The 27,849-nt window shown below is 65.3% G+C and overlaps 1 protein-coding gene across 5 annotated transcripts; it reads right to left on the reverse strand.

The window, feature by feature from the left end:
- Positions 1-3,159: 3,159 nt before the first annotated feature.
- On the reverse strand, positions 3,160-27,821 carry DGCR2 (DiGeorge syndrome critical region gene 2). 5 transcript variants are annotated; one of them, XM_068989560.1, is made up of 10 exons: positions 27,703-27,821; positions 21,034-21,156; positions 12,825-12,950; positions 11,668-11,878; positions 10,584-10,660; positions 10,181-10,357; positions 9,621-9,824; positions 6,574-6,726; positions 5,866-6,102; positions 3,160-4,971 (listed from the first exon to the last, which is right to left on the reverse strand). In XM_068989560.1, the coding sequence occupies exons 1-10, from the start codon at positions 27,779-27,781 to the stop codon at positions 4,724-4,726; spliced, it is 1,635 nt and encodes a 544-aa protein (XP_068845661.1). In that variant the 5' UTR covers positions 27,782-27,821; the 3' UTR covers positions 3,160-4,723. The 5 variants fall into 5 exon arrangements, with proteins under 5 accessions (XP_068845661.1, XP_068845662.1, XP_068845663.1 ...); XM_068989561.1 differs by having other exon boundaries at positions 11,668-11,887; XM_068989562.1 differs by lacking the exon at positions 21,034-21,156 and having other exon boundaries at positions 27,703-27,781.
- Positions 27,822-27,849: the final 28 nt, after the last annotated feature.

Raw genomic sequence — 27,849 nt, forward strand, 5'->3', positions numbered from 1 at the left:
GTCTGGGGCGAGGGCCTGGGGCGGCGCCGCCAGTCGCCGGGCTTTGCTACTCCAAAATGGACCGGGGCTCGTGGGGCGTGGCTCGGAGTGAGAAGCGTCCTCCGACGCCGCTCGCTAGCGCTCTGGCACCGAAAGGGGCTGCGGAGCGCGGCTGGTCCGGGCAGCGCTGGGGAAGGGCCGCGCTGGAGGTCTGTCAGCCTCTGGGAGACCGCGGAGCAAGAGCCCAGGGCCCCGCCCCGCCTGGGGGAGGGGTTGTACATGTTTCCTTGAAGGGTCTCAGGGATGAGACCGGCTGTCCGGTGCTGGGGTGGCGAGCCTGACCCACACACCAAGTCCAACAGGCACCGGGGACACATGGGCTGCAGAGACAGTCACCGGGACACCGGCTCCCCGAGGACGGTGTCGCTCCGGTGCACAGCGCATTCTCCTGCGGGCCCCGGACTGCAGCCTGACCCTAGCCAGCTTCACTCGCCCTGCGGTCCCCACCCGCTCCTGGATGCTAAGCCTCTGGTCAGTGCCTCCAGGACCATCAGCTTTGCCTTGACAGCAAGGCCACTCACGGACCCTCGCCACGGGCAGCCACCCGACTGCAGAGTCTCTGCGGTGTCCACCCACAGCAGCCTCCACAGCACGCTTTACCCAGGGGCTGCCTGCCCAGCGAGGCCTCCGGCACAGAGCCAGGAAGTGGCACTGTCTCATCTCCCAGCCTCAGTGAAGTGGCAGCCAGAGGCATCACCGAGCCGCGCCGTGTCTGGGCTGGGCAGCCCACTCCTTTATAGAATAAATTGTGTGCTTGCTGGCACTGACTGGCAGGCAGCCTTTCTCCTTCCATCTCACCGAGGACTCAGACAAAGTGTGGGGTGGCAGGGTGGGCACGATCTCCCCTAGAGGGACTAGGGCAGTCTGGGCTTCTGGGTGAGGCTGGGGACATCGGAGGTGCACCCAGGCTGTCCCTACCCCCAGCCACAGGAGGCCAAGGTCACTGCGTGTGTCTTGTACTGTGGGATGGGGGTCCTGCCTGCGTCCCAGGGCCCTGCCAGAGCCCGGCACCCACCGTCTGGGTCCTGACCCACCTCGGCTCCGTGACTGCCGGCTTGGGGTGACTCCGAGGTGCCCCGGGCATTCTGAGCTCTGGGTGCGGCCTCACTTCTGGGCCTCGGGGGACAGTGGCTGCCTGCTCCTGGGGGCGGGGTCCCTGACCTCTGCTGGGGACTCGACCACTGTGTGGTTCCTGTCCCATTTATGGAGACTTTGGTTTCTCTGGGGGCATCCCGTCCCGAATGTAGAGGCTCTTCATCCCTTCGTGGGGCTTCCTGACCCTTGTGGGGGGGTCTTTGGTGCCTGGATGGCGTCTCATCTCCTGTGTGGGGGTCCGGATCCTTGTGCAGGGGACTGTGCTCCTGTCGGTGGGGGGTCCTGACCCCGGGTGCTGACCTGTATGCCCATCACTCTCCAGGGTCCACGGGCCTGGAGGTGCGGAGTCAGCCTTGGAAGATGAAGAGCCCGAGAGGGGGTCCAGCTGGACCTGGTGATGGTCGATACTGATGGGGATTGGGCTGGGCCCCACGGGCTGGGGCCGTCTCCTTCCAATGGGTGGGGCCTGGAGGAACAGGTTTGGGTCTCTAGGGGGACTCAGGAGACGGGGGGGGGCACAGAGGAAGGTGGCCCCCCCACACACACCCAGGCCCCACCGGACAGGTCACCACTGCCCTTCGCGCCAACCTGGCCTGGCCAGAGCGCACGCAGCACCCTCAGGGCGGCTCTCCGGGCAGGTGCTCCCCGGGAAGAGGGCGGGGAGGGCCTCCCGCCCCGGGGGCCTCCACCACTGCGCCCACTCGGGCTGGCCCCCCCGCGGGCTCCAAGCCCACCCGCCACAAGCAGCTTGGTGTTCTCAGCACACCTTAGGGCCCGGGAGTCGTAGCGCCAGGCGCCCGCGGACTGACGCGGGCCATCCCGGCCTGAGCACCGTCCCAGCGCCGTCTCAGGGTGGGAGCCACGTCTTGGGCCTCCTCTTCCCAGACTCCACCTTCCTTCTCAAACGACGCCCCTCGCCAGGGGCAGGGCGTCACGTGGAGAAGAGAGAGCATCCCGCGAGGTGAGGATCAGAGACGAACAGGTTCAGAGTCAGAGCGCACACCGCCAGCAGCACCGCGAGGAAGGCGAGCGCCAGGGCTGGCCCACGCGGTGCGGCGGTGAGCAGCAGAGGACGCAGGCGGAGGGCAAGGGCGGAGCGTTCATCGGGAGGGTGGGCCAGGGGCGTGGCTGAGGCCTCGCGGCTCCAGGCCGGGAGGGGACCGCAGGGGCGGCTCCTCCAGCCGGGGAGACAGCTGGGCGGGGCCGGCTGCCCGCAACCACCGCCGGCCGGTCTCCACCCGAACGACTCGCTTCCATGGCCGCCCCCTCCATTAGTCCTGGGTGGGGGTGCTATTGTCACGCCCCTTACAGACCAGGAAATGGAGGCTGGGGACCAGGAGTGACACAAGGCCACCAGCACGGAGGACGTTCGAAGGGGAGGGCACCTCGGGTCCCAGCGCCGTTGACTTTCGGGGGGCTGGCTGGAAAGGACGTCCCAAGACCACGGCCGCCGGACCGAAGGGTCTGGGAGGCCGCTGCGCCCCCACCCCTTCGGGCTCGGGCCCCGGCTTCCGCGGCAGCTCCGGAGGCCTCGGCACCCAGCGGATCCCGGGCCGTGGTCCGAGCCTCAGTCGCTCCGGAGGCTCGGCCGGCGCCTCGACCCCCGGCGTTGTCCGCGGTGCTAATGGGGACGCCCTCCGCTCGCCGGCGTTCAGGCCGCCTCCCCAACCCCTAGGGCCCCCCACCCAGGGCCTCTCCCGACCCCGCGCGCTGCCGGGAGGCTGGGTTAGGACGGCAGGAGGGCTGCCTGAGGCCGTCTGCTGGGCGCCCGCTGGTCCCCACACCAGCCACTGGCGAGTCACTAAAGACCAGAGTCAGAAAACAACGGCCAGGGTTTCTGAGCCCCGCAGCTGTCCCGGCTTCCGGAGGCGGCTGGGGCCTCCCACCCCAGCTGGAGTCATACCAAGGACCGCCCACACTTCTTCCAGAACACAGGTTTATTTGGCATTTGGATGAAATGGTTCTCACAGCATCTTAAGAAAAGAATTAGTGGCAACCCAACCAAAAAAAACCCAAACTAGGAACCCTCAGTGAGACGAAACAGGGGCGGGCCTTGAGAGGGTGGGGTATGGACACTCACCAGGGACAGGCAGCTGGGAGCCCCCCGGCACACAGGACCTTCAAGCAGGGCGGGCCAGGACTTGTCTGACCGTGGCCCCCGCGGCTGCCCCAGGATACCCTCACCCGCCTGACTGGCCCGGCACCCTTCGGTCCCCACGTGTCCTGTGCGCACGGGTCTGAGGCCTGGACCAGGCCCCTTGGGGCGCCCACCTCAAAGTGAGAGTGCTCACGACCCTCCCCTGCACCAGCTGGGCCTGGAGTGGCCGCTGTGCCCAGCACACAGCGGCGGCAGGATGCACCTTGTACTCCCTCTTCAGCAGGTCGGGCCCTCTGCAGGGCTGCAGGGCACACCGCCCCCTGCACGGCGCAGCCTCCAGCACTGGCTCCTGTGGGCCGAGCCCCGCTCTGTGGGCAACATAGGCATCTCATGCCCCCCGGGACAAAGAAAATGGTCTCCACGGGAGACTGCTGGCACGGCACCACCCTCTCCTCATCCCCTCCTTGCTGCTGGCCCGCCGAGGCTGCGAGGGGCACAGGCGAGTCCCCGTGGCTGGCCACCACCTGCAAACACATGGACACAGAAAAGAAAAAACCCAGACGCTCAACGTAGAAAAGACACGGGCGTGCTGAAAATCGCACAGAGCCCGCTCAATCTCCAAACCTCGGAAATGCTAAAGGCCTGCGCCAGGAGACAAGGCCCCTGCCCAGAAGCAGGCCACAGGGACCCTCAGTCAAGGCTCCCGGGGCAGGGCACCCAGCACCCTGCTGCTGGGCACGGCATGCAGCCACTGGATTCTGAGGGTGGTGGCGCTGGGCAGACATCCGGCTTTAAGGTGGACAGCCCAGGATGTGGGCTTCAGCCCCTCCCCCCAGGGGCACGACCCTTTATGGCACCAACAAGGTGGGGTGGGGCCGGGTCAGAAGCACCCAGGTTCCAGCGGCGCTGAGGCCCAGGGCGGGACACCCGGGCAGGCTAGAGGCCTCAGCCTGGCTCCAGGGCGGTGGGGGCGCCATGCAGGCGCTGGGGGAGCCTCGGGGCGGGCACCGGGCTCCACGGAGCCCAGCGGGGGAGATGGCACAGAGCGGGCAGCCCCACCTCAGGGCCTTGGCAGAAGAGCCCCCAGCCAGGCCCACCGTGTGACAAAGCAGCTGGGGGCGGCCCCAGAGCAGCCTCCGAGGCACCCGCCCAGGCTGTCGACCGTCCTCAGATCAGGTGTGCGCAGGCTGGGGCAAGTCAAGCCCAGCAGAGCCGGGGTGACCCTCCCCACGGCAGCCCGCGCGCCTCCTCTGTGAACTCTACCCGCCGTCCGCCGTTTAAAAAGACACAGGAACCAGAAGCTGCACGTGTCTGAGCCCTCACGGAGCCCCGGGGGCGCGGGGGTGTGTGTGGTGGTGGGGGTGCTCCCTGGGGACCACATGTGTGCCCAGCCCAGGTCCAGTCTGCCTCAGGTCCTCACGCTGCCCATGGGCACCAGTGTCTTTCTTAGGACGGACAAGTGCCCGGCTCGTCGGGGCGGCAGGCTGTCCTCTACACCACGGTGTTGAGGGAACCTCGGCTGTGCCGGCTGCACCCTGGCAGCGCCTCTGGGGTGGGGGCGCCCCCACCCGGGCCGGGCTCAGGCGGTGCCAGGAGGGCGCTGCTGCTGTCGGCCGAGTCTTCCAGGTCGGCCAGAGGGGCCCCGGGGGTGCGCTCCGGGCCCCGGGGTACCGTGCCCTCCCCGCTGCCGTCTCCAGCGGTGGGAGGGGCGGCTTCCGCCGGCTCAAAGGCATCATCATCTGCGGGAGGAGACAGGGGTCAGCGGGGTGGAGAGGCTCCAAAGGGCTCCTCCCCGCAGCTGCGCCGCGCGGCGGCTTCGTGGGCAAGCGGGGTCCGCTGTGAGCAAAGCCCGGTGGGTGTGCACGGCGGGGAGGCTTTGACAGCAGAACAAAGGGGGCCCTCAGGCACACGCACGAGGCCCGGGCTGGACCACGGGGACAGGTGAGGGCGACAGCCCAGGCGGGGGTCCCCAGAACAGCCTGCCTGAGGGGGGCGCGGCAGCCCCGACTCCCACACGCGCGCTGGACGGGGCCCAGGGACCCAGGCTGCGGCCCCGCGCATGCACTCCCACTGTCCCGCCCAGAGGCGTCAGGGACCCGCTGCCCCAGGAGCACCCCTCGCTCTTCTCTGTGCCCCCTGCCGGCAGGCGGCTACAACCTCTCCCCAGAGCAGAAGTCAGGCCCAAGCGTTTCCTGCCTATGGGGGCTGCACCCGAGGGAACGCTGCAGAGCGCGGGCCTTGCAAAGCCGCCTGCTCCGTCGTGTCTGTGCGTGTGTGTGAGCGCACAAACGGGGACTCGCTGGGGACTCCTGCGCGCGCCCCGGCCAAGGTCGGGCCAGGCTGTGGCCGGCCATCCGGTGTCCCTCCGCTCCACCCCGACGGCTGGCTTTCACAGCGTCAGAGGGACCAGACTCACTCATAGGTTCTCTTCCCACTGGACAGGAAGGCCCGCCGCGGGGCGTGGCCTCAGCTCGCCACACGTGCACCCCGCCCAGGACCCCCTCCCCGCAGGGCCCGGCTGAGGGGTCCCGGGAGGGAGGCAGGGGCAAGGTGAGCCCGCCCACCCCTGCAGTGGGGCCGCCGTAACGGCAAGAATGGGGCCCACGCTGCGGCTCCCACGCCCCGAGGATCACCTGCGGGGTCGTAGAACACGCTGTCCGGGTTGATGGAGGCCTCGTAGGGCGGCGGCGGGTCATCGGGCTGGTCGATGTCGGGGTACTTGTATGCCGTGTAGGGCGGAGGGGGATCGTGGAAGTGGAAAGTCCCACCTTCCCCGTCGTCGGAAAGGTGCAGGGGCGTGAGGCCCGTGCCAAAGCCGTCGGGGCCGTAATCAAAGCCGGGGATCCTGCGGCCGAGGTTGAAGTGGTGCACTGCGTGGGGAGAGGGGCGCGGGGCCGTCACTCGGGCTGGACCCCCACGGGCGCGGAGCCGCGCACCCCGGCGACCGCCTGCCGACCCAGAGCCCTGACCCCGCGCCGACGGCCCTGGCCTGACGCCCACCCTGCAGCTCTGCCCCCAGGAGAGTCGCAGAGAGCCTCGCTGCCCACGTGAGGTGGGCCCTTCACGCCCGCGGCCGGCCACTCACCCGGCGAGGCGGGATCGCGGAAGCTACTCGGCGGGAGGGCGGACGCGCAACCACGTGCGCCTAGGGTGGGCCGCCCCAAGCGGCCCCCAGCCAGCCGCACCCGGGTCTTCACGGCAGGCGGCCGGCAGCTGCCCACACGGCCCGGAGGTCGGCGCCCCTCCCACCACACGGACGCCGAGGCCAGGGACGGGCAGCCCCAATTCCCTCCTCTACTGGGGGCCACGGCCCGCGGGCGCTGGGCGGGCGCGACACTCACGGTTCGCCCCGATCAGGGACTCGATGCGCTCGCGGCGCCTCTGGCGCAGCCGGTGGACCATGAAGAGCAGCAGCGAGAGGACGAGGAAGGACGACACGCAGCTGACGACGAGGCGCATCCCGCTGGCCATGGAGTCCAGCAGGCTGCCGCCATCTGCGGGCAGGAGGGCAGCGCTCAGGGGCCCCGCCCCCCCCAACGCCCATCTCACCGGGCTGAGCAGGACCGTGCTGGCCGCAGCGCCCAGCAGGCGAGCGTCCCTGGGCGGGAGCTGAGGTCAGTCGGGCCGTGTCAGCGTCCAAGCCTAGGCCTGGCCACAGAGCTCTGCCCACCCTGCACCACAGTCCTCACACAGAGGCCGGGCTCACCCGGAGCCTGCAGCTGGTCAGAGGGTCTGGGCGTGCCTCCTGGACCTGAGTCCCAGATCTCAGCCCCCACCACCCCTCGCCCCGCCAGCGGCTCCTCCGACTCCTGACTTCCCGGCACCCACTCTCCTGCTGGCCCCTCTGGGGGAAGGGAGCCGGAGCCTCCACTGCGCACCGGGGGTCCGGCAGGAGGGAGGTGGCCAGCCAGAAAGGACGTCCTCCCCCAGGTCACAGCCTGACCCCAGCAAGTCCGGCAGGGCCTGCTCTGCAAGGGAGACCCCGGGCCCCCAGGAGCTCCCCGGGGCTGGACTGGCCCTGCACCTGCACCGGAGGCCTCGGGGCAGAGGCTCCGGTGGGCGCCGACCCACCCCGCCAGCCGGGAGTCCTGAAGTGGCCCCCTCTGGGAGGCAGCTGCTGCTGCTCTGCTACGGGCCAGGCCAGCACCTCTGCACTCCGGGGCACCGTGGCAGCGTCTGGTGACACCTCTGGTGGGCGTGCTGGGGACGCGGCTCAGCACCCTGGCGGCACCGGCCCAGGGCCTGGCCACCTTGCCTGACGCACAGCAGGCCTGCTGGGCGTGGCAGGGGCAGAGGGTAGGGCCGGCAGCCCCAGGCTCTCTCTCTCCCCATGCAGGGGTCACGGGCATCGTGTCACAGCATTGCCCTGCCCCTGAACCCAGCGTGGAGACCAGAGGGCTTCAGGGCAGGGGTGGCCCGAGTGTGGAGGCTCTGGGCCCCCTCTCGACCCCCTGCCTCTGACGCACAGGCAGGCACCCAACTGCAGCCTGAGGATACACTTCATGGCCAGGCTCACACGGGCTCCTCCACAGCTGGGTGTCCTGTTGAGAGGCCAGCGAGCAGCGTGCAAAAGGGCACAGCCCCTCCAGATCCCACTTGCCGGCCTGTGGTCAGCTCAGAGGTCCCAGCATGGGGTGCTCTCTCCAACAATGAATTCCTACTCGGCCCGAGGTGGACCCCAGGACACGGTCAAGGTCCCCAATGGCCGTCCCCAGCGTTTGGCAGCAGGAGGCACCAGCAGGCACATGCAGAGAGCAGCGTCCTCGGGGACAGAGGCCTCCCCAGCCCTGCGGGGGCTTGGGCCCTGCCTGGCGGGGCTGCCCGCTGTTGTCTGGGCACAGGCAGCAGCCATCGGGCCCGGCCTCTGAGGCGGCTCTCGGACGGGCCCCTCCCCTCCGGGCCCAGAAGCTCAAGGGGGGCGGCAGCCTGTTCTTCCCCAGCGTGGCCTGTTTGCATATTGCTCAGCGGAGAGTCTTTCCATACGCTGCACACAAGAGCTCTGGGGTCTCATCTGGTTCTCTATTGGTGCTTTACCTCTTCATTTCCTCAAGGGTCTTCCATGAGCAGAAGTTTCTGATTTGATGAAGTGTCATCTATTAATGTTTCTTCTGATCTAAAAATGCTGTGTATCCCAAGGTCACAAAGCTTTTTCTTTTTTCTTTTAAAAGACTTAATTTTAAAAGCACGCTGGGGAGGCATCAACTGCGAGGCTGGGACTGACGTACAGACAGCATGATTTGTTATCATCAAACAGACGAGAACCTACCGGGCAGCACAGAAACTCCATTCCATACGCCGTAAGAAGCTACAGGGGAAAGAACCTTAAAAAAGGGCAGTGTGTACAACTGATTCACTCTGCTCTACGCCTGAGACTAAAAGCATTGTACGTCAACTAAACCTTGGTAAGATTTTTAAAAATTAAAAATAAAGAGTGTGTGCTTTCTTCTGCAAGTCTTACGAAGGTTTAGACGGGTGTGTGAGCATCTTGGTGTTGATTCCACACCCAGCAGGGGTGCAGTAGAAGGCTCACTTGATGCGTTTCTGGCTCAGGGATCTCCAGTTGTTCCAGCACCGTCTGTTCCAGGTCCAGCCTTCCTTCACTGAATTGCCTATCAGCTGGCTGCGTGCGTGGGGACTGTTTCTAGACTCTTCTCTTCCACTGGTCTGCGTGTCAGTCACTGAAATCGCTGCTTAGATAGTATGACTACGCGGTAAGTTTTGAATCAGGTGCCACGAACCCGCCAACTTTCCTCTTTTCTGAAACCGGTTTGGTTATTCTATCTCCTCTGCCTTTCCACATGAATTTTAGAATCAGCTTGTCAGCACCTACGAGCACTCTGCTGGAACTCTGGCTGAGACGGCACAGAAAGTGAAAGGGAAGTCGCTCAGTCGTGTCCGGCTCCTAGCGACCCCATGAACTGCAGCCCACCAGGCTCCTCCGTCCACGGGATTTTCCAGGCAAGAGGACTGGAGTGGGGTGCCATTGCCTTCTCCAGAGACTGCACAGAATCCATAGGTGATTCGTGGGAGAACCCCTTCCTACTGACCGAGTCTTCTGATCCACGAACATGGCACACTCTCGCCTCTCTCCCATCAGCGTCTTACGATCGTAGCACACAGGGGGTGTGCCTACTCTATGAGACTTTCACCGCAGTGTGAGCACGAGGCGGCGGCAGGACAGGCCACCACATGCCACCCCGCCTGGCGCCCACCCCGGGGGCACCACCGAGTGGGGAGGCCTGCTCCGGGCTGTGGGCAGCGCCCCACCTTTTGCTTAAGTTCCCCTCAGCGCCACGTGCAGACACAGAAGTGCCCAGTGGGGGCCGGGGTGGCAGCTGGCCTGGGGGCAGGGGAGCTGGCCCTGGCCCCGCCTGGGCGCGGGCCTCACCTGGGTCCAGGCACACAAACTTGCAGCACTCGGTGGGGTCCTTTCGGTACTGCTGGCAGCCCTGCGGCCGCTCGCACAGCGCGGCCACGCACATCTCGGGCTCCCCGCCATGGCAGGTGCAGCTCAGGCACGGATCGTCCCCTTTGGGGGTGAAGTAGAAGCCTTCGTCCACCACGTTGTCCTTGATGTCCACACACGTCTGACCTGTGACAGGCACAGCGGACCTGCGCGTCAGCCGCCTGGGAGAACCCTGGACCACAGGCCGGGGCCGCGGGGAGCAGAGAGGCGAAGGGCTCCGGACACACGAGGCGTGGCTGGGCCTCTGGCCGCCACCGTCTCCTCACCGCACAGCCGGGCAGAGCCTCCGTCTACCCTGGGAAGGAGCGAGGGGTCACGGGGGACGCTACCGCCCAGGTCCCAGGCATCTCCAGGGCAGAGGCCCCCGCAGAGTCGGGAGTGCCGAGGGGTCCCTGCGGCCCCGGGGGTCCCTGCGGCCCCGGGGGTCCAGGGCACTGAGAGGGCCCCCGTGGGGTTGGGCCGGGGGGGGGGGCCCCGCTCACTCCTCTTGCACAAGAAGGACGACTTGTCCTGGCAGCTCTCGGCGCGCCAGCTGTGCAGGTCGTGGTGGCGCAGCGTGGGGAAGTGGAAGCACTGCAGCTGCGCGCAGAACACGCCGTCACCCTCCGCCGTGGCTGCCGCCAAGATGGGGTCCGGGGGCAGCAGCACCTCCGAGGAGCCTGCGGGGCGGACGGCCGGCCAGCGTCACGGGGACTGCCGCCTCCGTTCCTCTGCGCGCAGCTCTGCACGTGCCCGGGGGGCCCGGGGGGCAGGGGCACGCTTCGGGTGAGGGGCTGGCCCGGCAGCTGGGAGGGGTGGGGCCCCGCGGGCTCCGCTGTCAGCTGCGGCACCCAAACCCCGGGCACCTGCCAGGAGAGCTCGGGCAGCAAGCCCAGCGCGCCTCACCTTTGGACGCCACCTCCCAGTGTCCTTCTAAGGAGCGGTTGCGGCCGGTGACGACGTACTGGTAGCCGACCCACAGCCTGCAAGAAGGCAGAGCGCAGGAGGCGCTGTGAGTACTTACGCTGACCTTGACAATGCGAGCCTCAAAAGCACGAATGGTCTTTCCAAGGTTTCGTCCCTAATTTTAATGAAATGTATTAAAACTCTATACAAATTCACTGGCCGTTTTCGTCTTGGGTGACCCTGGCTGAGACCGCTCTTATCAGTGGATCTCAGCAGACAGATCCACGTCTAAGCAAAACCACCCTAGGGCCTGTGGGTGCGGGCCCTGTGGACCCCCAGCCCTGTGGCAGCTTGCCCCCAGGCCCTGCCCAGCCCTGGGGATGCCCGCAGCCCCTGCAGCCCCACGTGCGTGTGCCCACCTGAGAGCACGGCCCACTCTCCCCCTTGTGCAAGCACTCAGCACCACCACGAGCTAGGGGCTTCTAACGTCACTGGGCAGACCCCTGGAGCGCCCCCGCCGGTCACTGTGCCAGCCCCTGCCCTCGTGGGCTCTGGCCACCCTGCAGTCCACACCCCGTGGGAGGGTGCCCCAGGGCCCAGCCCGGCAGTGTGGGTGGGTCCTCAGCTCCCAGCTGCCACAGAACAAAGCCCCGAGCGCTGGGTGGGCCCAGAGCCAGGCTCAGAGCCAGCACGCGCCCTAGTCAGCCCTGGTTCCCCGTGGTGTTTCAGGAAGGGATGAGAAGGCCCATGGCAGGCACCAGGCACAGGCCTGGCCCAACCCAGGCTCTCAGAAGGACCCAGTCCACCAGCACGGCCTGCGAGCCAGGACCACGGAGCCCCCCTACACAGAGAGGCCCCTCCTGACTCGGGCCCAGACCCCGGGCAGCTGCATCAGAATCCCCGAGCGTAAGAGCGGGAAGGGCCAGCCCAAGGCACCGCAGCAGGCACTGCCCCTGCCCTCCGAGAGCCACCGCCCGCTGGGCCCCGCCGCCCCCCGTGCGCGCGCGCACGCCCTGGCGCCCGGGCCCCCACCCGCCGCCCCCCGTGCGCGCGCACGCCCTGGCGCCCGGGCGCAGCAGCTCACTTGTGCTGGTCCTGCCAGGTGAAGCTCCGCTCTGGCTGCTCCCACTCCTGGGCCAGCACGAAGCGCAGCTCCTGGTCGGTGGAGAAGGTGGCCAGGGAGCCGTTCAGGCGCTGGCAGGTCTGTGCGGCATCCCAGTAGCTCTGCCCGCTCAGGTAGGCGCGGTAGCAGCTGGCTGTCCCCTCGTAGTGGTGCCAGCCCGCGGGGCACTTCCCTAGGAAGCATGCAGGGCGGGGCGGCCCCAGTCAGCACCCGCAAGGCCTCCCTACACCAGCGCCTGCGCGGGAGCCTGGTGGGGGGGGGACTCCGAGGTCGGGGGCAGGACGCTGAGGCCGGGAGGGATGCTGAGGATGGGGGCGGACGCTGAGGCTGGGGGCGGACGCTGAGGCTGGGGGAGGGACTCAGGCTGGGGGAGGGACTCTGAGGATGGGGGGGCACGCTGAGGCCGGGGGGGAGGGACACTGAGGATGGGGGGGACGCTGAGGCCGGGGGGGGGGACACTGAGACCAGGGGGGGACGCTGAGGATAGGGGGGACAGAGGATGGGGGGAACACTGAGGCCGGGGGGGAGGGACACTGAGGCTGGGGGGGGGACGCTGAGGCCGTGGGGGGAGGGACGCTGAGGCTGGGGGGGACGCTGAGAATGGGGGGCACGCTAAGGCTGGGGGGGACGCTGAGGCCGGGGGGGGACGCTGAGAATGGGGGGCGACACTGAGGATGGGGGGGACACTGAGGCCGGGGTGGTCAGGATGGGGTGCTGTGCCCCCTGGGCCAAGCGGTGGACAGCACGGCGAGCCCCCCAGGCGGGCGGCAGGAGCAGCCCGCCCAGGCCCGCGCCTGTCTGCGTCCTTCTGCTCAGGCGTCGCTTCTAACAGGCGCATGCTGCAGGAAGCTCACAAAGTAGCTTGCTACTAAGTACGTTTTAGGCAGAGGCAGGGCAGCCTCCTCTATGGACCAAGGGCAGTCCCCCGGGCCCCACGTGGCAAGCACCTTGTGGGAAAAGCTCCGGGGCCTGGTGCTCGCCTCGGCTTCCCCGCCCGGCAGGGAGGCCCTGGGCAGGTCATCCTGCCGCCCCAGCCACCGGAGAAGGCCTGAAGGGGTGTTTTGGGGGGACCTGTGGGGTGGGCCCCAGGTCATCGCCAGGGCAGGCCTGCAACTTACTGCTGAAGCGCACGGGCTGTGCCACACTCATTGCGTGTGGGTGCAAGGGGTCGCCGCCACGCGCCCGGCCCGGCCTCGGGTCCGCAGCCTCCTTCCCATGGTAGGGACGGGCCTGCCCGCTCGCTTCTGAAAGCAGAGAGCAGTGTCTGTAGACACGTCGGAGGGCAAGGTGCCACAGGGAGCTGCCGGCAGGCAGAGGGCCGCGGGCGGGCGGGCCGGAGGAGCCGCTGGAGACTCCGTCTATTCAGGCTTCCTCAGAATCCTTCACACGTGCAGTTCACGCCTCACGGGTCACATGTGCGTCTCACCGAGTGCACCCGGGAAGTCTTCACTCTCCACGAAACGGGGCCTCCGCGCTGTGCTTCCTAACAGGCCCCTGCGGGCCCAGTGCAGTTAGCCCTCCTGCGGAGCCCCCACGGCTCTGGTCCAGGGGTTCCCTGCAGAGCCCAGGCGGGATCCCTCTCTGCCTGCCCGCCCCTCCCTCACCCTCAAGGCCAGGGCCTGGGCACCCACGCAGCCCTCCCGCGCAGCAGGCCTGCGGCACGGCCCAAGTGTGAGCACGAGGCGCAGGGGGAGGCAGACGCCAGCTCTGTGTCTGATCCAAGGGTGCCTCGCAGGCCTGAGTGAGGAGGCCCAGGGGAATGAGACTCACCCAGGGCACCAGCAGGACCGTCGAGGCTGCGTCCCTGGGGCGCTGTGCCCCACCCGTGGGCCCAGCAGAGGATACAGCTGCCCAGCCCGCAGAGCGGCCCCCCCCCCACACCCACAGACACACACACACACCAGGCACCCACCTTGGTCTGCAGAGACACCACCCTCCGCCCCGCCCCGCCACACACACAAGGTCGGCACAGTGGCCAACCCGGCCTGCAGAGACACCACAAAAACACACACACACACACACACACACACACACACGCACCAGGCACCCACCTTGGTCTGCAGAGACACCACCCTCCGCCCCGCCCCGCCACACACACAAGGTCGGCACAGTGGCCAACCCGGCCTGCAGAGACACCACAAAAACACACACACACACACACGCACCAGGCACCCACCTTGGTCTGCAGAGACATTCCCACACACACACACTCTGGGCTTGTGCTGGGGTGAGCCCAGTGGGCGGTGGAAGGTGCCGTAAACCCTCCTGATTGTGGCACTAAGACCCTAATTCTCCCAGCAGTGGCGGAGTTCGCGGTGCAAAGCACAGGAACCCTGACCACTGGACCACCAGGGCTTTCCCCGATGCTGTCTTTATTCAGAGTCCCTTTTACTTTCTCTCATTGTAGAATAACACACATCCAACACAGAATACCTGAAAAGCACAGAAGTCTGGGAAGAGGAGAACAGACCAGCTGTCACTATTCCAGAGGCGACTGCCCTTCCAAAGGCTCTTTTCTATACAGATCCTTGAAACAGTCGGGACCGTGTCCAGCACGAGCTCACAGTTTGCGGTGTGAGCTTAAAACCACGACAGCTTTGATCATGTTAGGCGCGGGAAGGTCACTTCTGCTGGCCCCGCTCCTGTGGGAGGTTCTCTGTTGGGCTCCCCATGGCTCCCGGCTGGTGGAGAGGCTGTGTCTGCACCCTGAGACCCCAGAGCTCTGCGCTGCCCACAGCAACGGCTGGGCAGTGCTTTCAGAGTTCCCACAGCCCGTGTCAGAAACAGAGAGAGCACTGCCACCCATCAACAGTGCCCCCAGGCCTGAGAGAGGCTCCAGCGTCCTCTTCCCACCCAGGGAAGACGGGGCTCCCTCCGGGGCGGGGGCCCCAGGCGCACACCTGGGCGGCGCTGCTCTCCTCCTGGGGGGGAGGGGCTGTGACCAGCGGCTCTGAGGCAGGGCTAGGCTGCAGAGCCTGGGCCCAGGGTGGCTGGCAGAGGGGCTGGCAGGTCCCTGCAGGGCTCGGGGTGTGCAGGGCACAGTGTGGGCATGGCTGGGGGCCGGCTCGGGTGTGAGGAGGCTTGCCCATGCGCCTGCACTGGACACTGCCTGCTGGCCGCTCCAGCGAGCAAGACCGTGCTTCCACTGGGTCCCACCACGCAGAGCCCTGGGCGCCTGGTCAGGACAGGAATCTGGGGCACAGGGGAGCGGGAGGCCCAGCCCTGCCGGGGGCGCTGGGCGCCACGTGGCCGGGAGGCAGCCTGTGGGGGGGCGGGGCAGGCGGCTCAGCGCGGGGAGCGTCCACACCGGTCCTCTGCACATCCGCGCGCCCGAGTGTCCCCTCCTGGCTCCCTGCCCAGCGCCCCCCACCCAGCACACATGGCCGAGAGTCCCGGGAGCCGAGGGCCCTGAGCCCTGAGTGGGGGCCTCGCTCCCGCAGTGGGGCCGGGGCTGCTCCAGGCCTGGAGTCCAGCCCGAGCCCAGCCCTCTGAAGGGGTGGCGCTCCTCTCAAGACAGCCCGCTCGGGGCAGCAGGGGAGCCTGCGGGGCCCGGGGCACTCGCTGGTCGGAAGTGGAGAGGACTTGGGGATAAAGGACAAAATGTGAGTCCACTTTGCGTCCAGACGCGCCTGTGTGGGCTCTGAAGGCGGCGCCCCGGGCTGCGGGCTCCCCTGCTGCTCTCCTGCCTCACACCAAACAGGCCGAGAGCCGGGGCCCAAAATCCAACGCCTCGGTTAGCCGGCGCAGGCTTACGAAAGCTAGAGAGCCCGCAGATACACGGTTACTAGCGGGCTCTCTGCAACTGATGCTCTCTGCCCTCAACCGGGGCCAGGCACTGCGCTCGGGGGTCTCACGGTCTGGGGGGACCCGGGGCCGCCACCTCTGTCTCGCTCCCGTGGGGACACACGCATGACGTGGACAACGTGTGCGGCACAGAGAGAAAAACTGAAAATGCGCAGCAAGCTCCAGGCTTGCTACTCCTGTGACGGCGCGGGAGCACCGAGGGAGGAGGGGAGGGGCGGAGCCGCGAGCACGCGGGAGCACTGCGGGGGGGGCGGAGCCGCGAGCACGCGGGAACCCCGAGGGAGGAGGGGAGGGGCGGAGCCGCGAGCACGCGGGAGCACCGAGGGAGGAGGGGAGGGGCGGAGCCGCGAGCACGCGGGGGCACCGAGGGAGGAGGGGAGGGGCGGAGCCGCGAGCACGCGGGAGCACCGAGGGAGGAGGGGAGGGGCGGAGCCGCGAGCACGCGGGAGCACTGCGGACCTATGACCCCCGTCTGGTCTGCTGAGAACTGGTCAGAGCTGGCTCTTTTTCCGGACAGACTTCCTTTCGGTTTGTAGAGAGGCGCGGCCTTTAGGACTGCCACCCGAACGGCGAAGGACGAGCCATGTGCAAGCATCCACTCCTCACAGCGACGCAGCCTCCCTGGGGGCCCTGCCACTTAAGTGTTCAGCGAGCCCGTAGCTGGAAGACGCGTCTGTTCTGCCCGTCCCAGGGCTCCTGCCAGGCTGCAGGCTGTGAGGAGCCTGGCAGCCCCTTCCCAGACGATACGGGCTTGTCTTCTCTGCAGTGAGTCTTGTGAAGGTTAACAGACAGAACCGCAAAGACAGTTTACCAGCCAAACTAGTTAAAAAACAATCCGACGGAGTGAAGGTGAAGCTCCTGCTGACATTACGAGCTGACTCCTGAATCGGGTGCATCCCACCCAGCGACTGTTAACAGCAGGGAGCTCCTGAGATGTGGAACCCAGGCAGGACATGGAGCGACGCTCCTGTAGCTGAGATCCCCCCGCGCGCAGGACTCCAAGAAGCTCGGCTTCCAGACACAAAGTGCTATTTAGAGAGGAACGCTCCACAGAGAGCGTGTGGTGGTCCATCTCAGAAGGCGAGAGGGCCGGCAGCAAGACGTTAAAGAAGGCACGGCCACAGAGACAAACAGCAGCAGAGAGGACGACAGCGGCCTGACGACCGGACGGCAGGAGGACAGGCCGCGGCTCAGAGAAGGCAACCGGGGGCCCGGCCGCCCTTGCTGTTCCAGGACCCGGTCCCGTTAGCATCTGTCAGCCTCAAGGTTTGCTTACTGGACATGTAAGCATTCACATGAATGATACCTCTCCAACCCCCCAAATAGAACAGTCTCCCCACAACCCCACAGATGCACAGGGTTACTCACTGTGACATTGGCTATAACAGCAATCTAACGAGGCCAACGCAGAGCGCATCACGAGGAACGCCGGGCTGGAGGGAGCGCAAGCTGGACTCAGGATGGCCGCGAGAGACAGCAAGAACCTCAGACGCGCAGATGACACCACCCTTACGGCAGAAAGTGAAGAGCAGCTAAAAAGCCTCTTGATGAAAGTGAAAGAGGAGAGTGGAAAAAGCTCAACATTCAGAAAACGAAGATCATGGCATCTAGTCCTATTACTTCATGGGAAATAGATGTGGAAACAGTGTCAGACTTTATTTTTAGGGGCTCCAAAATCACTGCAGCTGGTGATTGCAGCCATGAAATTAAAAGACGCTGACTCCTTGGAAGAAAAGTTATGACCTACCTAGATAGTATATTCAAAAGCAGAGACGTTACTTTGCCAAAAAAGGTTCGTCTAGTCAAGGCTATGGTTTTTCCTGTGGTCATGTATGGATGTGAGAGTTGGACTGTGAAGAAGGCTGAGCGCCAAAGAATTGATGCTTTTCAACTGTGGTGTTGGAGAAGACTCTTGAGAGTCCCTTGGACTGCAAAGAGATCCAACCAGTCCATTCTGAAGAAGATCAGCCCTGGGATTTCTTTGGAAGGAATGATGCTAAAGCAAAACTCCAGTACTTTGGCCACCTCATGCGAAGAGTTGACTCATTGGAAAAGACTCTGATGCTGGGAGGGATTGGGGGCAGGAGGAGAAGGGGACGACCGAGGATGAGATGGCTGGATGGCATCACGGACTCGATGGACCTGAGTCTGAGTGAGCTCCCGGAGTTGGTGATGGACAGGGAGGCCTGGCGCGCTGCGATTCATGGGGTCGCAGAGTCGGACACGCCTGAGCGGCTGAACGGAACGGAACGAGAACTAAAGGCCCACACGTAAGAGCCTTGAAACATGGCACATCCTGAACCACTCAGGCTCACAGGGAGCCAAGCCGATGCTCCAACCACTATGGGTTCTGTGAAGACCTACAAGACCTTCTAGAATTAACACCAAAAAAAGATGTGCTTCTCATCACAGGGGTCTGGAATACAAAAGTAGGAAGTCAAGAGATACCTGGAGAAACAGGCAAGTTTGGCCTTGGAGTACAAAATGAAGCAGGGCAAATGCTAACAGAATTTTGCCAAGAGACCACACTGGTCATAGCAAGAACACTCTTTTCCAACGACACAAGAGATGACTGCACACGGATATCACCAGATGATCGATACCAAAATCAGGCCGATTCTTTTCTTTGCAGCCAAAGATGGAGAAGTTCTACACCGTCAGCAAAAACGAGACCGGGAGCTGACTGTGGCTCAGGTCATGAACTCCTTACTGCCAAGTTCAGTCTTAAACTGAAGAAAAGTAGGGAAAACCACTAGGCCATTCAGGTGTGACCGAATCAAATCCCTTACGACGACACAGTGGAGGTGACCAGCATTAGATCTGAAGAACTCTGGACGAAAGTTTGGAACACTGTACGGGAGCCAATGGCCAAAATCAGCCCCAAGAAAAAGAAATGCAGGAAGGCAAGGTGGCTGTCTGAGGAGGTGTTACAAGCAGCTGAGCAAAGAAGAGAAGCAAAAGGCAAAGGAGAGGAAAAGACACACCGAGCTGAATGCAGAGTTTCCGAGAATAGCTGGGAGGGATAAGAAAGCCTTCTTCAGTGAACACTGCAAAGAAGTGGAGGAAAAGAAGAGAATGGGAAAGACTGGAGATCTCTTCAAGAAAACTGCAGCTGTGAAGGGAACATTTCACGCAAGGACGGGCGCAATAAAGGACAGAAACAGTAAGCATCTAACTGAAGGAGAAGAGGGTTAGAAGAGGGGGCAAGGATACACAGAAGAACTGCACAAAAGAGGTGGTAACGACCCGGATAACCACGATGGTGTGATCACTCTCCTAGAGCCACACATCCTGGAGTGTGAAGGCAAGGGGGCCTTCGGAAGCATCACTACGGACAAAACTAGTAGAGGTGATGGAATTCCAGTGGAGCTGTTTCACATTTTAAAAGATGATGTCAAAGTGCTGCACTCAATATGCCAGCAAATTCGGAAAACTCAGCAGTGGCCACAGGGCTGGAAAAGGTCAATTTTCATTCCAATCCCAAAGAAGGGCAATGGCAAAGAATGCTCAAACTACCGCACGATTGCACTCACTTCACATGCTAGCAAGCTTATGCTCAAAATTCTCCAGGCCAGGCTTCAGTAGTAAGTGAACCGAGAACTTCTAGAGGTATAAACTGGATGCAGGAAAGGAAAAAGAACCAGAGATCAAATTGCCAACATCCACTGGGTCACAGAAAAAGCAAAAGAATTTCAAAACCATCTACTTCTGCTTCATTGACTACACTAAAGCCTTTGACTGTGTGGATCATAAAAAACTGGAAAACTCCTGACGAGATGGGAATACCAGACACCTTCCCTGCCTCTGGGGAAGCCCGAGGCAGCTCTGGAAGCTGTCTGCCGTGGCGGCACCGGCGCCTCCTCTCAGCAGCGCCCAGACTTGAGAGCCGCCCGCAGGCCCGCCCACCTGAGGCGCTGCAAGGGGGCTCGCTGTCGCCGGACCACAGTGGGCAGAGTGCCTCTCTGCCCGGCCCCGCACCATCCGTGTTCGTCGCTCTGTGGCACGCCTGACTGGCTCTTGCCCCTTCGCAGGCCTTCTTTATGTTTGCTAAACCACAATCCTCTCTGGGCTACACCATCTCCCTTGGAGGCTTGCCTGCTTACATTGTTTATCAGCACTTTTTGATAAAAGGGAGAGTTAACTTTAACCTGGTAAAACTGGTCATCTCCATAGCACCTATTTTTGGCTGTGCTGGGCCTGTGTGGCTGCCTGGCCTTCCCTCTGGCTGCGGGGCATGGGTGTCTCCCTGGGGTGGCCTCTCTCGTGGTGGAACCCAGGCTCCGCAGTCATGGCGCAGGCGCTCAGCTGCTCTGAGGCGCGTGGGATCTTCCCAGCGGAGGGATCGCACCCGTGTCTCCGGCGTCGCAGGCAGATTCTTCACCCCCGGGCCACCGGGGACGCCCTGCTTCCATTTCAGAGTTGGCCTTTTTTGTGACTTGAAAATGGCCCTTCCCTGCACCAAAGTGATACAGGTATGCTCCCCCCGCCTTCCAGGAGCTTGTCTCCAAGGAGCCTGTAGCTGATCTCTGTTCAGGTGCATCGGGGAGCCCAGCGCCCCAGCTGAAGCGCGGGGTCGAGGGCGCCTCCTGCCCGTGCTGAGCCTCTGGACCCCACTTCAGGCAGCTCTTCCGTCTCACAGCCAGTCTGGCTTCCCTGCACCAGCCGTGAAGGGAGCCGCGTGCTCTGACTCCTCTCCAAGTCCCCACCTCGGGACCTGATCCTTCCAGATGTCTCAGCTGACTCGTCCCATTTCCCCTGAAGACCTTCCAGCGATGCACTGAGCCTACAGACCGACGGGCCAACGGGCAGCTTCACCACGCCGAGCCTTCCTTGCCAAGAACACCCTTTAGTCAAGTCTTCCCTAATGCCTCTTAATAAAGCGGTAACTTCTCCTCCATTAAAACCCCGACACACTGTTTACAGCCCCGTTTGCATCAAAGGTTGCTCACTCAGAACAACGACCAGGCAGCTATTTCCAGCAAAAGGGGTTTGCAACTGGAGCCTGTGCTTTCCACCAGCTGACAAGGCTGGAAGGAGCCCACAAAACACGCGCCACCTCCAGCCGCCAAGCGCCCTCCGGGGAGGGAGGCACCGCCGGGACCACCACCCTCTGCAGGCCGGCCACGGCCCCCCGCCCGAGCCCAGCAGCCACATCCCTCACGCCTTCCCAGTGCCGCGGGAATGCACCCCGGGCTCAACGACACCAGCAGCCGCTGGGAGGGGCTCTGGGCACGGCAGCTACAGCCCCCTCCCGGCCCCTGGGGGGCAGGCTGTCCGGAACGCCATCTGCTTTTTGTCTTCCGAAGACACCGCTGGCACGACCAAGCCCCGGGTCGTCTTTCCCCGTCTTCTTGGTCCCTGTAGCTTTCTGTCTCTAGCTGTAATTCTAGCAGGCTTTCAGCAGGACAATGAAATAGCCTCCCTCCAGGAGGCCTGCAGTCCAAGCTCAGAAGCCGCCGCCCAGAGGGAGCGAGGCTCTCCCGAGGATTCACCGAAGCTCCCCCGCCTCGCGCGCGCACTCACCTGGACAGGCGGCCTCGTCGCTCCCGTCCTCACAGGTCGCCAGGCCGTCGCACCGCCAGGGCAGGGGGATGCACTGGATGGTGCCGCTGCGGCAGGCAAACTGCCCGGGGCTGCACCGCAGCTCTGTGGGGGCAAGCACAGGGGCCCTGAGCACGCGGCCCGGGCGCTCCCAGGGCTCAGGAGGCGCGCGGGGCAGGGGCAGGGAGCGGAAGCGGTCACCAGGGGCTGGAGCTCAGGCGGGAAGGTGCCCCGACCTCCAGGCACACGCGACAGGGCACCACCTGCGCTTAATGGAGGAACAGAGGGGGGGCTTCCCGAAGCGCCTGGAACGGGACCCGACAGGACGGACGGCCTGGCTGGGCCGGCACCTGCCTTTCGCCTGCCTGGGCTCCCCACAGGGGCGCCCAGGAGCAGGGTGGCCGCTGCGGAGTGACCCGAAGCTGGAGATCTAACTCTCGAGCCCTCGGGACGCAGCCTGCAGACTCCTGAGCTGCGGGCCGGCCCAGGGAGTGGGCAGTGAGGGCAGATCTGGCCCGCCACCTGCAGGAGAAGCAGAGCCTCGGCCCAGGGGAGCGGGGCAGCGGGGGGCTCACCAAACAGAGAGGTGAGCGGCAGGAAGGCAGGGCCCTCGGGCAGGAGGAGCGGCAAGGGTCAGACACTGCCCAGGCCAGGAGAACCTGCCCTGAGGACAACAGCCGGAGCTCCGCAGGCACGAACGGAAAGCGCGGCTCTCAGCGTCCGGACCAGAGCCGCCTCAGTTACAGGCGCGGGGCCGGGACGCGCGCGAGCCGTGCCTGACTAGCGGGAAAACCTGACTCCAGGTCAGGGGCTGCCCTAGCTCTGCCTCAGCGAGCCGAGGACAGAGCCGGGGAGACCGCACTGTGCCCCAGGCACGCCCCAGGGTGAGGCTCGAGCGCACCCGCAGGAACGCGCAGAAACACGCTGAGCCCAAAAAGCCAGAACCCACAGCCTGTCGTTTGGTGAAAACTGTCAGACGCGCACACGAGCACGGCTGACATTCTCAACTTCTTCAGAGTCAGTAGAACTTCTTGACCGAAAGCTCACGGAAGGTGCCTGGGCCAACGGAAGAGAAGACGAGAGCCCGGAGCACAGCTGGCGCGGCCGCCGCCTTTCGACGGAGGTACAGACGGTTCGGTGGAGAGAGCACGTCTCAGCAGGTGGCGGGGAAAGGACTAGAAAGCGAGACACACATCCGAAGGGGAAGCTGGACTCCCAGACAAGAAGCAGGCTCGGGGCTGCCACGGGGCGGGGTTGGGGCTGGGGTGGCAGGCGGCTTGGTGCTGCCGCCACCGCGCGCCCCTGCTTGCTGCACTGGGCCCCAGGGCGCGGCGTGCTCTCAGCGAACAGGAGCGCGGGGCTCCCAGACGCAGGGCCCTGGGCGTGCAGCCGCGCGCATACACTCGAATGCACAGAGCGCACGGCTGTGGGTGCAGCGGGCGGCACCGCCGGTGAGCGCAGCGCACTGCACGCGGGGCCAGGCCTGCAGCGTTTCCAAGGGCATCAAATGCTCCCAGAGTTAGACGTTTTGGAAAAACAATGAGGCAAGAATCCTCTGCCTCCCTCTGAAGAAAGGTATTTTGAAATCTTAGTTCTTTTTGGAATAAAAGGCTTCCCAGGTGGCGCAGTGGTGAAGAATCTGCCTGCAATGCGGGAGATGTGGGTTCGATCCCTGGGTCAGGAAGACCCCCCGGAGGAGGGCATGGCTGCCTGCTCCAGCGTTCTTTCCTGGAGAGTGCCATGGACAGAGGAGCCTGGCGGGCTGTGGTCCCCGGGGCTGCAAAGACACGGACAGGGCTGAGCAAGTACACAGCCAGCTGACAGTGAGACACGCAGGTCGCTGCTCCCCAGGCTCCGAGTCTGCCCTTGAGGCAGCTCCAGCTGAGCTCCTCTGTGTGGGCATTCTGAGTCTCAGTGCCCCCGAGGCAAGCAGAGTGACACACAAACCCAAGTGACAGCCGCACACAGGTCAACACCGCATCGGGCAGGTGGCTTTAGGTCCCCAGCACCGGCCACGCCGCCCCCCACAGGGCTGCCCTCTAAACAGCAGCTTCTGGAGGGAAAGTTTTGATAAGAGGTCTACCGGAAGGCGCCCTGCGGGCAAAAGAAGGCTAAGCAAAGTTCTCATAAAGGCTTAAGACAAGAAGAATGACTCAGAGCTGTGCTGACTGACCTACAGACCTCTCAACACTGCCAAGTGAAAAAGCAGAACCCATGTGCCCATTACCCAATTCCATTCGCGTCACCCTGGAATTGGGTACGCGTGAGCTTCTCTACGTGTGGGAGTCTGTGCTGGGCTTTCCCACGGCTCACCCCGGCCTGGACCCCTTCCCGTCCAGGGCTGGCTGGAGGAGGGCCCCGCAGACGCCTTCCAGGCCCCCTGCCCGGTCCCACCAACCCTGGGGCCCCACGGAGCAGCCAACAGCGCGCAGACGCTGGGTGCACCGGGGGCCTGGCACCTTGCGCCTCCCGCTGACCCGCCAGTGGGCCCCTGCCCAGTGCCCTAGTCCCGGGCACTCCCCACAGCGCCCAGCGCCTGAGCAGGGGGCCCAGGGAGGGTGCAGCAGGCCAGGGCTCAGGGTCGACACGGAGACCCCCATCGTCCAGCGTCCACACAGACTCTGCTCTCGGACCCACCCTCCCGGCACGGAGCTGTCCACAGCTGAGGACAGCCAGTCGCCCAGCAGCCAGCCTACAGAAAAGGACGGGAGAGGGGCTGGGGGGAATGGCGCGCCAGGCAGAGAAGCGAAGCACGGGAGACGGGGCTGGCGGGCGCAGCCATCAGAGGGGCGGCCTGTCCCCCGTGCAGCCGGGGACCTGGTGAGCCCTCTGCGGTGAGCAGCCTTGCCCGCCCTCGCCTCTCAGGGCAGCTCTCGCCCCTGGGAGCAACCCCCCGGCCTGAGCCCCGGGCCAGCTGGCTGGGTCCCCACCGCCCTCACTGGGCAGCTGCGAGGCCCACGGGTGCGGGGAGCCGCCGCTCTTTATGTCTAACATAAGGAGCCGTTTGTGCGTCGGCTCCGTCACCGATTTCCGAGCGCCCGCTCTGTGCCAGACCAGGCCGGAGCCCCAGCTGAAACGTGCCCAAGAGCTAAGTGCGCCCGCAGGAACAATCCCGGCCCTGTCCGCGGTGCGGGGTGTCTGGGGCGTCCGGCCAGGCCCCCGCCTCCAGCCGCAGCTGGACTCACCTAGCGCACACCAGGCGTCCGCACGGCCAAGCCACAGAGCCGGCCGCCTGGGAGTGGGGGGGCTCTCCCGGGAAACGTGCCCTCGCGCACCCACCTCTCAACACTCACAGCTCTAGGGAGCATCTGTCCTACATCGACAGTTCTCAGAACCAGAAGCCGAGTCACGCTGAGCCTGTGTGCCCGCAAACCACATCCAGGTCACAGGAGAGCCGAGGACAGCGAGGGGCGGCTCCATGCAGGGCTCCATGCTCTCGAGCCACCAGCCTGCACTCGCCTTGACCCAGAAGCAGGCCCTGACCTCAGCGCCCCTCTCCCGTTGAGGCCCCGCTTCCGCAGAACAGCCAACGCCGGCTGCAAGCCACCCCGGAAACCAAGACATGGTCTCGGGTGACAATTGCCTGCAAGGTTGCCCGTCACCCTGCAAACACCCAACTAGTTCGAAGTTGGCTCGGCAGCCTGACGGGGCGGCCGCCTCCGCACTGACTCCACACCCAGCACGGGGGCAGCCCCGTGGGAGCTGGAGGGGGCGACGCTGGGCACCAGGGCAGGGCACCCCATCGGCATGGCCGCTCCCGGGGTGAGAGGACCAGGGAGGCAGGCTGTGCGGACAGCACCCTGGGTGAGGGGGGCAGAGGGGCGCATGCCCAGACACAGCCGTGGCACGGGCTCCACCCCCGAGCCCGTCACTAGCGGGCCCCCGGCCTGACCCCGGCCCACCGCGCCCTCACAGGCTGGCCCCTTGGGGAGCAGGCCACGACGCCCGCCCCTCGCTCCCCAACAATCGTGCGTGCCTGCGTCAACGCTCACGCTCACACGTGCACGCGCGAGGGGGCTGGGCGTGATAAGGCAGAGGAGGGCAGGCGATAGCAGGGAGGTCTGGGCAGACGGTGCACCGGGCTGTTTGAGCTCACTTTCTCCCTGCAACTCTTCTGTAAGTTTGAAATTATCCCCAAGCAAAAGTTTCTTCCCTAAAAAAAAAAAGGCTAGCGAGGTGGAAAAGAACACTACGCTACCATCCGAGTTAGAGTGAAACCAAGTGGCCAGCCCAGCGCTCTGTAGGCCCACGGGACCAGCTCCGCGTGGTGCGGGTCAGGGCTGAGTGCGGGCTCCAAGCTAGGGTGGGGGTGCCTGGCCAGCCCCAGGACAGACCCCACGGCGTCCAGCCGGTCTGTGAGCCACGGCGCACGGGCTCGGGACATACCCACCCGCCCCCTGGCCCCCAGCGCAGGTCTGCAGCATGCTGACCACGTGTCAGGGCCCCAGCGGCACGCGGGAAAGAACCTGAACCAGCAGGCAGCCCCTCCCCGGGCCCACACCCAGCCCTGCGGCTTCCCACTGCGGCCTCAGGCCCATCGCTGGCCTCTCCTGGCAGGACAGCACCCGCGTGCCTCAGCTCACCCGGCAGGGAAAGTAGGGGTGGCGGAGGGGTCACCCAGATGCAGCTGGGGCTAAAGCCACACAGGGTCTCCTTCCACAGCTGAGACGAGAAACAGTCTCTCGAGCACGCCTAACGCCGCACTCCCAGAGGACCAGCTGCAGACAGAACCGAGTCACTGGGGTGTCCAAGTCAGAGGCCCCCAAAGGTCCCTCCAGCTCCGTCACCTCTGGCCAGAGGTCCCGGCCTTCCTGCCTCACCAGCCGTCACTCGTGATGCACCGTCACAGTGGGGACCCAAGGGGAGGGGAGTTCTGGCGCTCAGATCAGGGCCCTTGGACGGGAGACGGGCCGCAGACCCACCGGGAGAGCCTCGGCTGGCTCTGGGAGCAGGGGGCCCGAGGGGAGGGCGGTGGGGCTGCCGGGGAGAGGCCAGGCCTCGGGACCAAATCCTCCCCAGAGCTACCGGGGCCTCCAGCTCTATCCTGCGGCCCTCTCTGTAAGACGGAGCTAGCAGCAGGACCACCCCCACAGGGACACCCCCCCCCCCCCCGAGAGCCCCGGCACCCAGCGCGTCCTCAACCACCAAGACCACACGCGTTGCCCACAGGCCTGGCTGGGCGCGCTCCTGGAGGCAGCTCTGTGAAAGGCCCAGCCTGCGCCCTGAGGGGCCCCGGGCGCTCCACCTGGCAGGGGCCCTCCAGGGAAGCAGGAGTGCCCCGTTTCCCCCTCCTCACTCCCCAGTGGGGGGTCTGAGCCAGGACTCCAGGCCCTGGGGGAAGACTCCACTTGCTGCTGAGCCAGAGTCAGGAAGCCAGCTGGAGCGCCACGTTTCTCAGGGCAACTCCAGACACCCACAGGGGTCACTGTGAAGGCCCGACCTGGGCAGCCACGGGCGCAAAGAGCAGCTTTGCTCCCCACCCAGTCGCTTCCCTGCCCCAACTCGGGCCTGCTGCGGGCCACCGCTTCCCACCTCTGCCGCAGCCGGCCGGGGAACCGATTTCCCCGCCCCTGCTTTCAGCTGAAGAGCACGCCCACGAAGAGGGCAGCTTCTCTTCAGGTGAGCATCCCTAAGGACGGGCAGGCCGGCCAAGATGCTTCCTGAACTGCTGCCGGCCGGCTGGCAGGATGTGCGGACAGACGGCAAAGCAAAGGGAGCTGGGGACCTCGGTCACATCCCCCGCTGGACCGAGCCTCCCCGCCACCAAGGACACAGGCGCCGTGTGGCTCCGGCCCTCGGAGTCCAGCCACATAACAGAAGACCCAGGACTCGGAGGGGATGACTCGCGCCTCCCCACAGGTGTAGACACGTTTTCTGAACAACGTAATAACAAGCACGCACAAACCCGTCGGCTCTGGTCTCTCACAGCCCATATAGCACCCTCCTGCAGATACCGGCTCCAGTTTCTACCAAGACCACCCCGCAGCCAGTCACCCCGCCGCCCCGGAAGCATCACTGGCCCCTCCAACTCCAACTGAGTGAGGGGTCCCCTGGCTGCCGAGGGAACCGGGGGAGGAGGTGGGGCGCTCGGCGGCAGATGGCGAAGGGCAGCGAGGTGCAGCGCGCCCGGGCCCGGAGCCCGCCTGGGGCCTGCACCCCGCCGTGCTCCCCAACCTGCTGGGGACCAGCAGTCCCGACAGCACCCACGAAATGGGCCCCTTCCTCCACTAAACAGGGTCAAGAACCTCACTCTGCAACCGCGTCGATACAAAAACGAACGCATTTATGCGTGCGCGTTACAGCATCGGGCTCCTTCCCGCTGAGTTCAGAACCCCTGCAACCCACCGGGGCACGGCGGGCCCCGGCCTTCTGCGCCTGACGGGAGAACCGGCCCTGCGTTCGGGCTCTTGATTTCTCGCGGACAGAGGTGGGGGGGGGGGTGCACATCGGAAACAAGAGGTAAGGCTCGAGCGGGACCTTCTGCGGCCCGGACCCCAGCTCCCGACCCGGGCTCTCCTCAGAGAACGCCCGCCTCGGCGGCTCCTCACGCGTCCGAGGGACCCGGGCGGCCAGGCCTTCCAGGCGCCCGGGCCGAGCCCGCCGGCCGCGGAGCGCGCGGTCCCCGCGGCCCGGCCGCCCCCCGGCGCGCACCTGGCCGCAGCGGCTCGGTGACCGTGAGCACCAGCAGGAAGAGCAGCAGGAGCGCGCCGCTGTCCGCCTTGGGCACCATTTATCCTCCGTTCATCGTCCCCGGGGCGGCCGCGCAGGCCGGGCCGAGGGCTCGGGCCGGGCCGGGGC

This window comes from Capricornis sumatraensis, chromosome 17, assembly GCF_032405125.1.
Source record: "Capricornis sumatraensis isolate serow.1 chromosome 17, serow.2, whole genome shotgun sequence".
Lineage (NCBI taxonomy): Eukaryota > Metazoa > Chordata > Mammalia > Artiodactyla > Bovidae > Capricornis > Capricornis sumatraensis.